The sequence below is a fragment of the Drosophila albomicans genome, chromosome 3 (genome assembly GCF_009650485.2).
Source record: "Drosophila albomicans strain 15112-1751.03 chromosome 3, ASM965048v2, whole genome shotgun sequence".
Classification (NCBI taxonomy): domain Eukaryota; kingdom Metazoa; phylum Arthropoda; class Insecta; order Diptera; family Drosophilidae; genus Drosophila; species Drosophila albomicans.
In genome coordinates this window covers 36856140-36867555 of record NC_047629.2, presented here as the reverse complement: position 1 = coordinate 36867555, position 11416 = coordinate 36856140, and the positions used below count along the sequence as shown (strand labels likewise).

General features: G+C 39.3%; 2 protein-coding genes across 4 annotated transcripts; one reads left to right on the top strand and one right to left on the bottom strand.

Annotated features, from left to right (window-relative positions):
- Positions 1 to 357: 357 nt before the first annotated feature.
- Positions 358 to 6266, bottom strand: LOC117567473 (alpha-1,3-mannosyl-glycoprotein 4-beta-N-acetylglucosaminyltransferase B-like). 3 transcript variants are annotated; one of them, XM_034247496.2, is made up of 5 exons: positions 5831 to 6265; positions 4778 to 4885; positions 4357 to 4689; positions 3463 to 3559; positions 358 to 3382 (listed from the first exon to the last, which is right to left on the bottom strand). In XM_034247496.2, exon 5 carries the CDS (start codon positions 3326 to 3328, stop codon positions 1556 to 1558), a length of 1773 nt encoding a protein of 590 aa, XP_034103387.1. In that variant the 5' UTR covers positions 3329 to 3382; positions 3463 to 3559; positions 4357 to 4689; positions 4778 to 4885; positions 5831 to 6265; the 3' UTR covers positions 358 to 1555. The 3 variants fall into 3 exon arrangements, with proteins under 3 accessions (XP_034103387.1, XP_034103389.1, XP_034103390.1); XM_034247498.2 differs by lacking the exon at positions 3463 to 3559 and having other exon boundaries at positions 5831 to 6266; XM_034247499.2 differs by lacking the exons at positions 4778 to 4885; positions 5831 to 6265 and having other exon boundaries at positions 4357 to 4762.
- A 381-nt stretch (positions 6267 to 6647) lies between these two features.
- LOC117567478 (tRNA-splicing endonuclease subunit Sen34) lies at positions 6648 to 11362 on the top strand. The gene is made up of 6 exons (XM_034247508.2): positions 6648 to 6863; positions 6924 to 7010; positions 7066 to 7326; positions 7387 to 7494; positions 7551 to 7879; positions 11215 to 11362. The coding sequence occupies exons 1-5, from the start codon at positions 6809 to 6811 to the stop codon at positions 7871 to 7873; spliced, it is 834 nt and encodes a 277-aa protein (XP_034103399.1). The 5' UTR covers positions 6648 to 6808; the 3' UTR covers positions 7874 to 7879; positions 11215 to 11362.
- Positions 11363 to 11416: the final 54 nt, after the last annotated feature.

Here is an 11416-nt window from a genome sequence, read left to right as displayed (position 1 = left end):
AGTATACATATACGAGTACATATGTTAAATTAAGCAAGCAAATTATTAACGTGACATCAGTTTTTATAAACATTATACCAAAGCAGTCTACAATTTTTGTTCGTTTATACAATCTTTTAGCAGCACACAAATTTTAGTGTTGTTTTAGTTTTTAGTTGTTGTTTTTACAATGTTTTCATTTTTGAAAAGATTCGCTTCGTTTCGAAATTGTTAAATTAATTGTAGAATATGCCACTATAATTAAGAATATTGTTTGCTTAACAGGAACCAAGTGTAAATCTTTTCTCTTTTATATGCTATAATAAATTTGGCAAATCCAATTGTTTATCAATTCAATACAATGTTGTTTTAGTTACATTTTTCTTTTTTTTTGCTTTCTTGTAAAAAACTTTGTTTTGGAATTTAGATTACTAATCAGCAATTGTTGTTATAATTTATAAAAACACACATTATTATAATGTATTAGTTATGTTTAGTTTGTTCATGGTTTATATGCATAAATTATTAACAAATCACAGTAAAAAGCAACAATGCTAAAAATGTCCGCTTCCGCATGTTACGATGAATTCGATTATGAATATGTGTTGAATTTTGTATATTTTTATGAATATTATTTTTATTACATACTAATTCGATTCGTATGGCCCGAGTTTACTCGATTTTCTTTTTAACTGCGATTGCGATTGATATGTAACTGTAGCTTAAATAAAAATATAAACAATAACTTAGAAAACAAAGTTGTTGCGAAATGAATACAATAAATTTGTAAATGAGTTTCGAGTATGATTAAGAAGTACATCTAAAATTCAGCAAACAGAAAACAGTCGGAATGTTTGGATTCGAAATAGTAGCCAATCAATAAAGAAATAACACTTAAAATTAACTCTAAGAAATGCATAGCAAATAACAACCAAAAAAAATAAGAATAATAATAATAATAATAACAATAGTTGTGTATAAAGAGTGGATAACGAATTGCTCGCAGTTACATACACCTCTTATAAACTTTAGTTGGATGTATAGTATAAATATGGAAAGGGGCACTTGGGATATGCGGGAATGAAGGACAGTTAATTCACAAAACTCTAATAGTTATGACATTGCTAGTTACAAAAAGGTGGACTCACACGAGCCAGATATTAGCATGACATTTAATCACTGAAAGACTCCAAAGGAGAACTTCAATTACATTAATTACTTTGACGGGTAAACGCTGCTTTGCAGTTTAGTTTGGTTTACACGCGAGTGTGAGAAATGTATAAATTCGAGTTAATATCTGTTGAACGCGTAAACCTTTTTGTTGTTGCAATTGCAATTATTGATAGTAGTCGACGATCGTTACAAATAGGGTAGAGAGTTATATACACATTTAGATGGTAGGCATTAAAAGTAGCGCTCAAAAAATATACACACAGTTAATTACACCAGACATCCAGTAGACAGACACACAAATAGAGATACAATTAGGGACACATCAATATCAATATATCAATATCGTAGTAGACATCCGTTTTAATCATCAATCATCACTCAGCTGCCGATGGCGATGCAACAATCAGCTCCCTGCCACAAAACGCGGCTTTGCCGCATTCGTCTCCGAGTTGCTCGCATTGTTGCCCAACTCCTGCAACTCAATTTCGCTGAGCAGCGCCCAATTCTCGCTGTCGCTGTGCACATGCAGACGCAACTCCTTGATGGCACCAATCTTGGGATCTAGCGATCCTTCGGCCACGCCGAGGCTATCGAAAGAGCCAACAACCAAATAACCATCCGTTGTGGTGTTGTAGGTACTCCAAACGGATGAGTTTTCGCTCAGACTGTCGGCGGGCAGCAGCTCCACAGTGGTGTTGTAGAAACGATCCGACGGATGCTCCGAATTACCGCTGCGAAACAGATAGCGACGCAACAGCGTTGGCTGCTCAAAGATGAACTGCACCAAGTCACCAGGCTGCGGCAGCAGACCCCAGAAATACGATTCTCCACGATATGCACGTTTAAGCAAAAAGTTTTTATATGGCGCAATGTTTGACTTGACCAAAGCTGGCGGATTGTGCGTGTGGGCATAAAATGTGGGCACTTTGCTGCCAAATTGTTTGTCCTTTAGCTTTTGTACTTTGCCTTTTAGCGAGGAGCTTGTGCCAATGTGTTGGAATAGCGATTTGCGAAAGTGCTGCCAATACTTGGCCTTCTCCTGATTGCAATGCTTTTGATCCTTATCCGTGCGACACACTTTCGACTCTATGAAGTACGTGAGCAGCCAATCAACTGGCTTATCGTTGTAGAACATTTGAAAGTAGGTGATTAAGTAGGGCAACTCGGCACTCTTGAACATCTTGCCAATGAAGCCGAGCTGACAAAAGTCGAGCACAAACCATTCCGGTTGATCCGGCTTTGTTAAAGCACTCTTGATGAGCGCAAACTTCTTCATGGTGGTGATAAACTGTCGCTTGGTCAAAATATCATCCTCCAGCTGCACATAGAACGTGCCCTTAGCATGCGCATAAGCCATCAAATAGGCAAAGTCCAGATTCTGTTTGCTGCGCCATTTCACACGCTCCAAGGGATCGTTTAATGTGATGCGCAGTCGCTCAAAGTTGGGATAGTAACTTGGTGCCGGTGCGATGATATCGATGAGTCCACTCTCGACTTGCGACTCGAAGTTTGACTCAATTTGTTTGGCAATCATTTGCACCGCTTCGATATCCGTTTCTCCAATATACACAATGATGAGTGTCTCGTTCTGCTCCTCATCGTTCATGTTCTCGATGAGATTGTGTAGTGTGCCCAGCAAATAGCTTTGCTTCTCGCGATGCACTGTTGGAATCCCAAGCACAATACTCACATCGCAGCGTCCTTTGCTCCTCAAATACGCGGGACGCAGTGAGCCCGCATCGTCGAGCAGATGAGGCAGAAAATGATAGGCATTGGGCAGCCGGATGTTGTGGACAGGCACATAGCCACGCGTGGTCGTTGTGCCGGTAGTTTTCGTCACATGCGATGCATTGCGCAGCAGTTGACGTGCCTCCGGACTCAATGCATCCAAAAAGTTGGCCACCGATTGCGGTGGTGGACTCACGTTCGACACATTCCCGCTGCCATTGGTGAACTGCAGCTGACCCAAGTACTGAGAAAGCAGTGAAACATCCTCCTGGCGGGCGCGATACATCGACTCGAGGTACTGCAATCGCATGTGACACTCGGCCAGGCGTTGTGTCAGCGATTGTTCGGTGGATAGTTCTGGACCCAAGACCATCAATATCACAATGCAGGGCGCGAGTATGAGCACCGTGGCAATTAGCATGCAATTCCTCTGACGTATTTTGAACATATTGCAGTCTGTTTGCCGCTGCCTTGGACTTCAATCGATGCAATTCCAGTTAAACTGAAAGAGAGAGAGAGAGAGAGAGAGAGATAAATGTTAGCGTCATTTTGAATTCGCATTAAATTAAGTGCGCTGCATACCAAATTTAATCATTGCCAATTGCAAATATTGCTCGATATGGTGGCGCAATAAATTCCGATTTGTTTACGAGACGACCAACTTTGACTTGAAAATGCTCTGCAATTTAAATAAGGTTTGAATAAAGAAGAGATGCGAATGGAATGGTACAATAAAGAATCGATAAACTTTTCTCAGAATTGCATATCATTTAAGGGGCGTATGCAGAATTCTACAGAACAGACTATTAAATTAAATGCACATCGAACTTTGATGCTATCAACAATTCGATTGCCCATTCAATCAGTCTCAAATTGAAGCTCTCTTAATTGAATTGTAACAGTCAGTCAGAATATTAATTGATTGTTATTAATAGCAGAACCTTGACTCTGTTGACATGACTCTGATCTCGGATATTCTCGTATATATCAATAATCAGCGGGTTTTCCTTGATGCTGTTAGTAATCAGTTTATTAACAATGTAATAGATCTGCTTCAGCAATTGCATTTTAATATAAAAAGCTGAAGCTAAAGACAGTATATTAAATGTAAAATGAAGTGCAGAAATATTCAAATTAAATGCAATTAAAAAACTCCTATTATATTCAAGATAGAATACATGATTTGCATATTTACAACTCTAATTAGCATATGACGTCGGCTTTGAAATTTCCACAATATTATAACAATGCCTTTTTTAACAACTACTATCGCATGTCAAATTATATAATGCAAATTTGTGAGTGATGCACTCATTTAAATAGTTGCCCTTGCGGCACTAGAAAATTCATTAATCACAAATGAAATAATGACTTTTACAATCAACAGCTTGACATTATCTGGAGTATACTTTAATGCACAAATTCCTCTGCCCCTATCGAGGAATTTTGCTTAAATGAAGCTTCATTTCCGCTTACCAGCGTTAAGTTTGTTGCTCGACTACGTTGTGTAATTTGTCGCCACATCGCTGCTCAGCCTGAACTGATGGCTGTCGTCTCCACAGTTCGCATTTTGACGGCACGTTTTAGTGACTAATAGAAGTGGGTTGCCCACCCATTGTGGACACTGCTGCTGCTCTGGCGATGGGGGGATTGGGATTGGGCGCTGGTCGGAAGCGTTTAACAACGTCTGGCACTGGCAATAATAATTGTTGTTGTTGTTGCCACTGCTGTTGTTATTGTTGCCCTCAGCCGTGAACGTTGTTGTTAACGTCTTTTATGCGGCAGCTGTCGCTATTCTCGCCACATGACCTGCAAGCAACAATAGTTGTATAATAGATATTGTATTGTCGCATATGTACTATAAATGTATCTAGTATATAAAGAGAAATCTATTTACATGGCCAAGCGCCAAATGCTTGCGATTTCCTCCTTTTCTTTCTCCTTCTTCTCCTGTTGCTGTTGATGTTATTGTTGTTTTTATCGTCGGTGGGGTTTTGCGAGCAAACTGTAAACAAAAAAACAACAAAACAAATAAAAGTAGTCAAACACAACAGGGAGAAGTGCAAATAAATGAGCTAATTCGCGTTAATGAGCTAAATCCCCATTGTACACAAAATTTCTAAAAACGTTCTAACTGGCTCGCAGTTTGCTCGAAATTGAACGATTACGGCATACGAAAACATATTTGCTTTGTAATTACTATATATACTATATATATAGAATTTGAAGCTTTTATTTAGATCAAAGGTGATCCGGTGTCAAATCTCATAGAGATTAAAGCATACAGTAGACACCAAAATACTACTAAGTATTTCTAATCTCACAAGAAGCCAAAATACATTTTCGGGAAGATCAAATTTCAACTCAATCTGGTCCTGAAATATAATCTTTCAAAGATTTGACTCTAAATCACCTTTGATCTCAATTCGGGATTGAACTTGAAATAACAGGGTTATATATTTTGTATAATATTCTTTTTAACACAATTGTAAATCTGTTATTACACTCATAAAAAAACAAATTCAAGTTCAAACCAGGTTTCAAACTAGTTAAAAACTGATTAGGCCAGGTTTGCCAACAGCTTCGTTCTAGTTTAAAGCTGGTTAAATATTTTTTTTAATCCTGTCTCAAAGGCAACTTACAGTTGCTTCACTCACACTCACACACACATAGGAGCATTAATGTGGGTTACGTTATATTTATAAATTACCGATAATATCAGTTTATCGCTGAGCTAAGTGTGAACATTAACGGTGCCAATGCATATTTGAGAAAAAACAATAAAAACACACACGAAAGTGAGAGTGCAAGCGAGAACGAGCGACGTCCGGGCAAACATAAATAAATAAACAACATTAGCAACAGCGCCCCATGAATGCTATACACACACACACGCCCAGTCACTCACTCTCTCCACTCTTCAATGTTTGTGCGGTGTGTCCATACTCACTGCACGTAAAATAATTCCGTTAATTGCGGCAGCTTTACAAATAACAACGCACAATCTGTGCGCAATTTACGCAACTTTATTCAAAACGACACGCCACTTGCGTTAATAGGAACTGATTAAGTGTGAAAACAAAACGCTAGTTTTGAATTTTTTTTGTATGTTGTGTGGGTGGTGTCTTCGTCGTTGTTGGTCGTTTGCAATTTTTCTTCTTTCGTTTTGCTGCCATACGCAACTTTTACAATTTGCATGCACTCCGTTAACAATTGGTTACATTTTCGTTACAAATTATTGGTCAGTTGGTTATGTAAATCGCGCTTGGCTAATTATTGCAACACTCGCGATACTCTTTGTGCATTAAATATGCGGAAAAAGTTAGTAAACTCCTCCGTGAGCAACAATAACAACAATGAGCAACATTCAATTCACAGTGCTGAATAACGTGAATGTGCAGCTGCAACTACTGAAGAGTGGTAAATAGCGTTGCCAGACGCTTGCTTGCATGTAAAACTATCACTTATCGATAACTTAATACTGCTGCTGTTAAATTTTGAGTGCTTTATAGTTGTACAGCAGACATTGGGAGCTTAAATACTTTCTTAGTTTATATCAATGTTACATCGGTGTTTTTCAAAATATATATATACATATATTATTTTAAAAATAACCGAAAACAACATAAACTTCCAACAGAGTTGTAGGCGGTTTTAAATGATGCGCCGTTGTCCGAATACGAACATGTTAAATTAAGTGCGACCAGATTTCTGTATATTTTTTCTTGGCGTAAATAAGTATATTCTGTTCACGTTGCTTTCGGACACATACCGGCACAGGTGTTAAATAAAGCTATTTAGAAAAACAGCGCTTAATTAATGGGCGAATATAATAAATTAAATAATAATAATTTGATCAAAATAGTCAACAAGAAGCATACACGTTGTTATACAAAATACGGGGCATTGAAAGTTGTAAAGTATAAATATGAAGATCCACTTAACTTTATTAAATGGCACCGGTTATGTTTTCGATGCGAATGGTAAGAACTAAGGAATGACTATTGAAGCTGCATGTTATTATTAATTTATATCTTCATTAGATTACATGGAGCTACGCACAAAGCACCGAATAATGGGTGCTCTTGTGGGCACTGCTAACAGCAAGGGCTGGAGCTGTAGTGAGGCCGGTAGGTGCGCGTTCCTCATGAGTAATATAAATTAAATTCTTAATACTATTTGCAGCACTCCCAGTGGAATTGAGTAAATGTGAGACGCAGTTGCTCATTGAAGAAGGAATTGCAGATTTAGTTAGCAAAACAGCAGCTTTAACTGCGCCACCAACTGACGAAATGGTGCAAGCGTACAAGGCCCAATTTGAGGCAAGTTTAATGGCGCAAGCGGATGCTTTAAAGGCGGAAAAGCTGCGGGAAACCGAACGTCACGTGGAAAAAATCCTTCAAGGCAAACGCAACAAGTTATTGAAGCAGGGCAAACAAAAAGAGGGTAAACAAAAACTGTGCTATATTTTTAGATTTGTATTTGATTTTTTTTTAAATTTTGTAGCTGTTGCTCTAACTGCCTACGATGTACTTCAGGAAATTGCTAATAGTGTTGTTTTTGAACGACAAAATGCGCTTGTGGAGTTGCCCTCTTCACATATGACAAATCACTGTAAGGCATCCAATAAGTAATTGCAGTTTTCTGTGTCTTATGTTACTATTCTACAGCTGCCCGACTATGTACTGATCCCGTTTACGACACATCTTCTCTGAAATATCGCGTCTTTCACGATTTGTGGTTACGCGGAAAGTTTGTATCCACGGGTGAAGCTTTTGGAGCCGACTTCTTAGTTTATCCAGGCGATCCTTTACTTTATCATGCATCGCATATTGTTATTATACAAGATACACCCACTATACGTCCAATGGAACTGATTTGCAAGGTGCGTCTGTCAGTGATCGTAAATAAAAGCTGTGTGTTTGCTTATGAGGAGGTCGAAAGCAGCAAGATCGCTTATCAAACGATTAATTGGTGCAATCCCAGCAAATAAATAGTGGTGAGTGTCATGTCTATTATTCTTTTAGATTAAATGTTTAGTTAGAAATCTTTATATTTTGTTGAACTTTTGCTTTAACCTTAAATACAATTGCCATTATCAATTTAACTTAGTTTAACATTTAAAAGTTGCTCTGATTAGAACTAAGATTTTAATCAGGTTACTAAAAAAGTATTATTGAGTGAATTATACTTCAATAATACGATTTTGGCCATTATTCTTGGATGATAATTTAACTTTCAATATTTCGCAATTAATGAAATTAACATAATAACTTTAGAGTAAATTTATCATTTTTTAACAGGGTATTTCCTGTTTCATACACTCTTATTCGCATTTTGTGATCTTATGCTCTGGTCACACCGTCAAGTATCTGTTGCTGCAGAGCGCAGATAGATCTCTTGTAGTTCGTTCCAATTTCAGAAGATCTCGTTTTGTGGAAATCGGATACAATAACAGAGCAATGCATGACTTTGGACTCTTGCCCATCTCTCTCTATCTCTCCCTCTTTCTATCTCTCAATTTGAACATTTGTGTTAGTGAGTGCGCGCACTCACACTCGCACACATGTGCAAACACTCAGTTGTATTGTGTGAAAGCGAAATAATAAAAATGAAACTCTTGGACAGCGGCGTTTGGTTCGCTTTTCGAAATTTCTTGGAGTACGCGCCGGGCGAACGGCGCTAGCCTCTCTCCTCTCAACAGTGTTGCTGGCAAACCTCTCCGCTTTTGTATCTCAGCCGCAGCAACAGCAGGAGAGGGATACTGCTGCTGCTGTCGCCAGTCACAGTCAGGTTGAAATGTTGTATGTAAAAATGAGTTTATTATTGCGACGACATTCAAAACGTGGAGATGTTTTTGTTGCGTCTCGGACAAGTTTCAGAAAGTCAAATTAGATTGAACTAGTAGTGACAATAAAATGGGGCAATAATTTGATTGGCTGCCGAGGCACTAAATAAATTCAAATGTGTAAACAAGCGAGCATAAAATACACACAACCAGTCGCACACAAAACTCTTCAAATCATTCACACAAACATATAGCAATGGCATGAGTGTGTGTGTTTTGAACAAAATTTTAGCATGTTTCGTGAACTGCGTTTCAAGCATTTGGCTTATTTTTTTAAATAGATTTTGTCAAAACAGAAACAAGAACAACAACGATAATAAGGTTGTTGGCGCAGGGCGAGGAGACGGCAAGGCGAGGCCGCCAGTCAGGCATTGTCGTGCCGTTCGAATTTCAGCGAGTCAGCCAATCGTACCGTGGTTCTTGACTCATTGGTTTCGCAGTTATTCCATATGACGATATTCATATCTGTTCTTCCACATTGCGGCCTACTGTGCGTTTCACTGTGGCGCTCACACAAACAAATAATTTTCTTGCTACTACCCCCAAATCAACCCACAGAGACGAGCCACCCAAAGGCAGCGACTCTTTATTCAATAGCGTTGCCAGCCATATGTAAAATGCGCGCTCATTGCTTTAATACTACTTATTGGACTTTTAAAGCAGCATTCACATTTCTCGTCTCGTGTCCAGCATCAAAATCAAAACAGAGAAAATTGTAATCTTGCGTAGTTTGTTTGTTTTTTTCGGCTCTATACTCACACACGCCGCTCACATTGAACACATTACTTCTCAGAGTACCATGGATAGAACTCTCCCTGGTAATATTACTCTCCTCGCCAATAGCAGCGGCAGAAGCAGCGAAACGAAAACAGCACGTTGTTTCCAGTCTCTGCTCTTAAGCGGGACTTGATCTGCATAAAAATAGGGTCGAGAGCTCTGTCTCTGGGATGCATGTCAAAAGTAACAGGTGACTGAACGTGCTCGAAGAGCACATCGTATTGTCGCATAGCGGGTGGAGAGTTCGTAAGAGCGAACCGGCTTTTGAGCAGGATCTGCTGATAGTAGATGTTCGCTATTCGAAGGAGCAGAATTATCACTGATAACGTTGTTCCGTAAACTAGTGACAGCATTTGACAGTCAAATTGTGGCATTTATTTAGACATATCTTAGAATAATTTTCCATATTTTTTCAATTAGAATAAAATTTATTTTTAAAAAATATCTTTAATTTTTATTTTGTATTTGCTGAAAGAAAAAATACTCTTGCATTTACGTTTCACTTAAATTTGTTTCCACCTGGCAACGCTGTTCGTCAACTGTACTTTCAAGAGCGCGCACTGCCAGCCATCTCTCTCACTCTCACGTTGCTCACCACCGCAGCAACAGTGTCACCCACACTCAAGCTGTATATGTTCACATATACCAACTCACACAGGCAAACATGAAACCACCACCAAAAAGCGGTTCTGTGGCGCATGATCAGAAATTTTCTCCGTATAGAGACTAAAACTCGTCATACGACGCGCCGCGCTGGCAGAACGTAATTCGATCGAATGCTCAGAGCTCAGTTCGAGTTATTCAACGTTGGCGAGCAGAGCAGCAGCAGCAAAAAAAAGTAGAAAACCAAGAGCTATAGAGCAGCCAACCAGCCGTGAGCGGCGGCCAAGAAGGGAAAGCACAAACCGAACCGAGTATAAAATAGCAGCCAGCAGATTTTTCTTTGCGCTCCGGTGAGAAGATAATTTCAACATGCATAAAATTGTTCGCTCCGGGAGCGACAGCAGCGTGTAAACAAACAACAACAACAAAATAATAACACTACGGTGGTGAATGAAGTGCTACTTTTAGTTATAAAACAATTGCAATGCCTAAATGCGTGGCGTTAACTGTACAAAAGTAAAAAAGCGAAAAAGAAAAAATATATGGAAAAACCCGAACAAAATGTGCATACTGTTGTATCTACACACATACGTTTGATTGTGTGTCTGCTTGTGTTTGTGTGTGTGTTGGCGCGCTATTTTTATTTAAAATTCAAAGAACAGAATTTTATTTGTTGCCTTAGTTGTTTAGTTGTGTGTTTTTTTTCTTTCCTCCAAGTCTAAAGTCATGCATTTCCATACGCTCGTTTATTCGTTCGTTCGACTATCGGTCTGAGTTGGATTGTGGGGGGTCAAGCGGGTGGAGGGCGGCAGACGGCCCACATTTCACATATATATGAGCTGTAAAACTTGCTCTCTTGTTGTCTCGCTCTCGCGCGCTCACATAGCAAAAACTTGCACAGTGTTTTCGTTGGAGCGAGAGAGTGTTGGGGGGTGCGCGCGCATGACAGCTCCAAACCCCCTCTCCACTCTCTCTCACATACAAACACAGACACGTACTCAAAACTGAAACTTTTTCTCGCGAGAGAGCGAGAGCACATGAGTGCTATGTGCTGTGTTATTTAGTTTGCCATCTCTGCTTATGCTCTTTACTCTTTATTTTTTCAGGGGGAACCGATAAGAAGCAGCGCGCGCGCCATTCAGTCATCGTCGTGAAAGCTTCGTGAACGTGGTGGAGTTTGGAGCCTGAGCAGCAGCATTTTTAGCGCTGCCATTTAATTGAAAATTTCTTGTTGATACGTTGCAACAATAACAGCCTCGTCGTGTTGGCCACAAACAGCAATCAATACAATTACAACGCTGGAGAACA

Excerpts from the sequence above, each read along its gene's own strand:
- LOC117567478 (XM_034247508.2), top strand. The coding sequence starts at position 6,809 with ATGAAGATCCACTTAACTTTATTAAATGGCACCGGTTATGTTTTCGAT. Across the intron at positions 6,864-6,923 it reads TTATGTTTTCGATGCGAATG|ATTACATGGAGCTACGCACA; the intron begins GTAAGAACTAAG and ends TATCTTCATTAG. Across the intron at positions 7,495-7,550 it reads TTCACATATGACAAATCACT|CTGCCCGACTATGTACTGAT; the intron begins GTAAGGCATCCA and ends ACTATTCTACAG.
- LOC117567473 (XM_034247498.2), bottom strand. The coding sequence starts at position 3,328 with ATGTTCAAAATACGTCAGAGGAATTGCATGCTAATTGCCACGGTGCTC.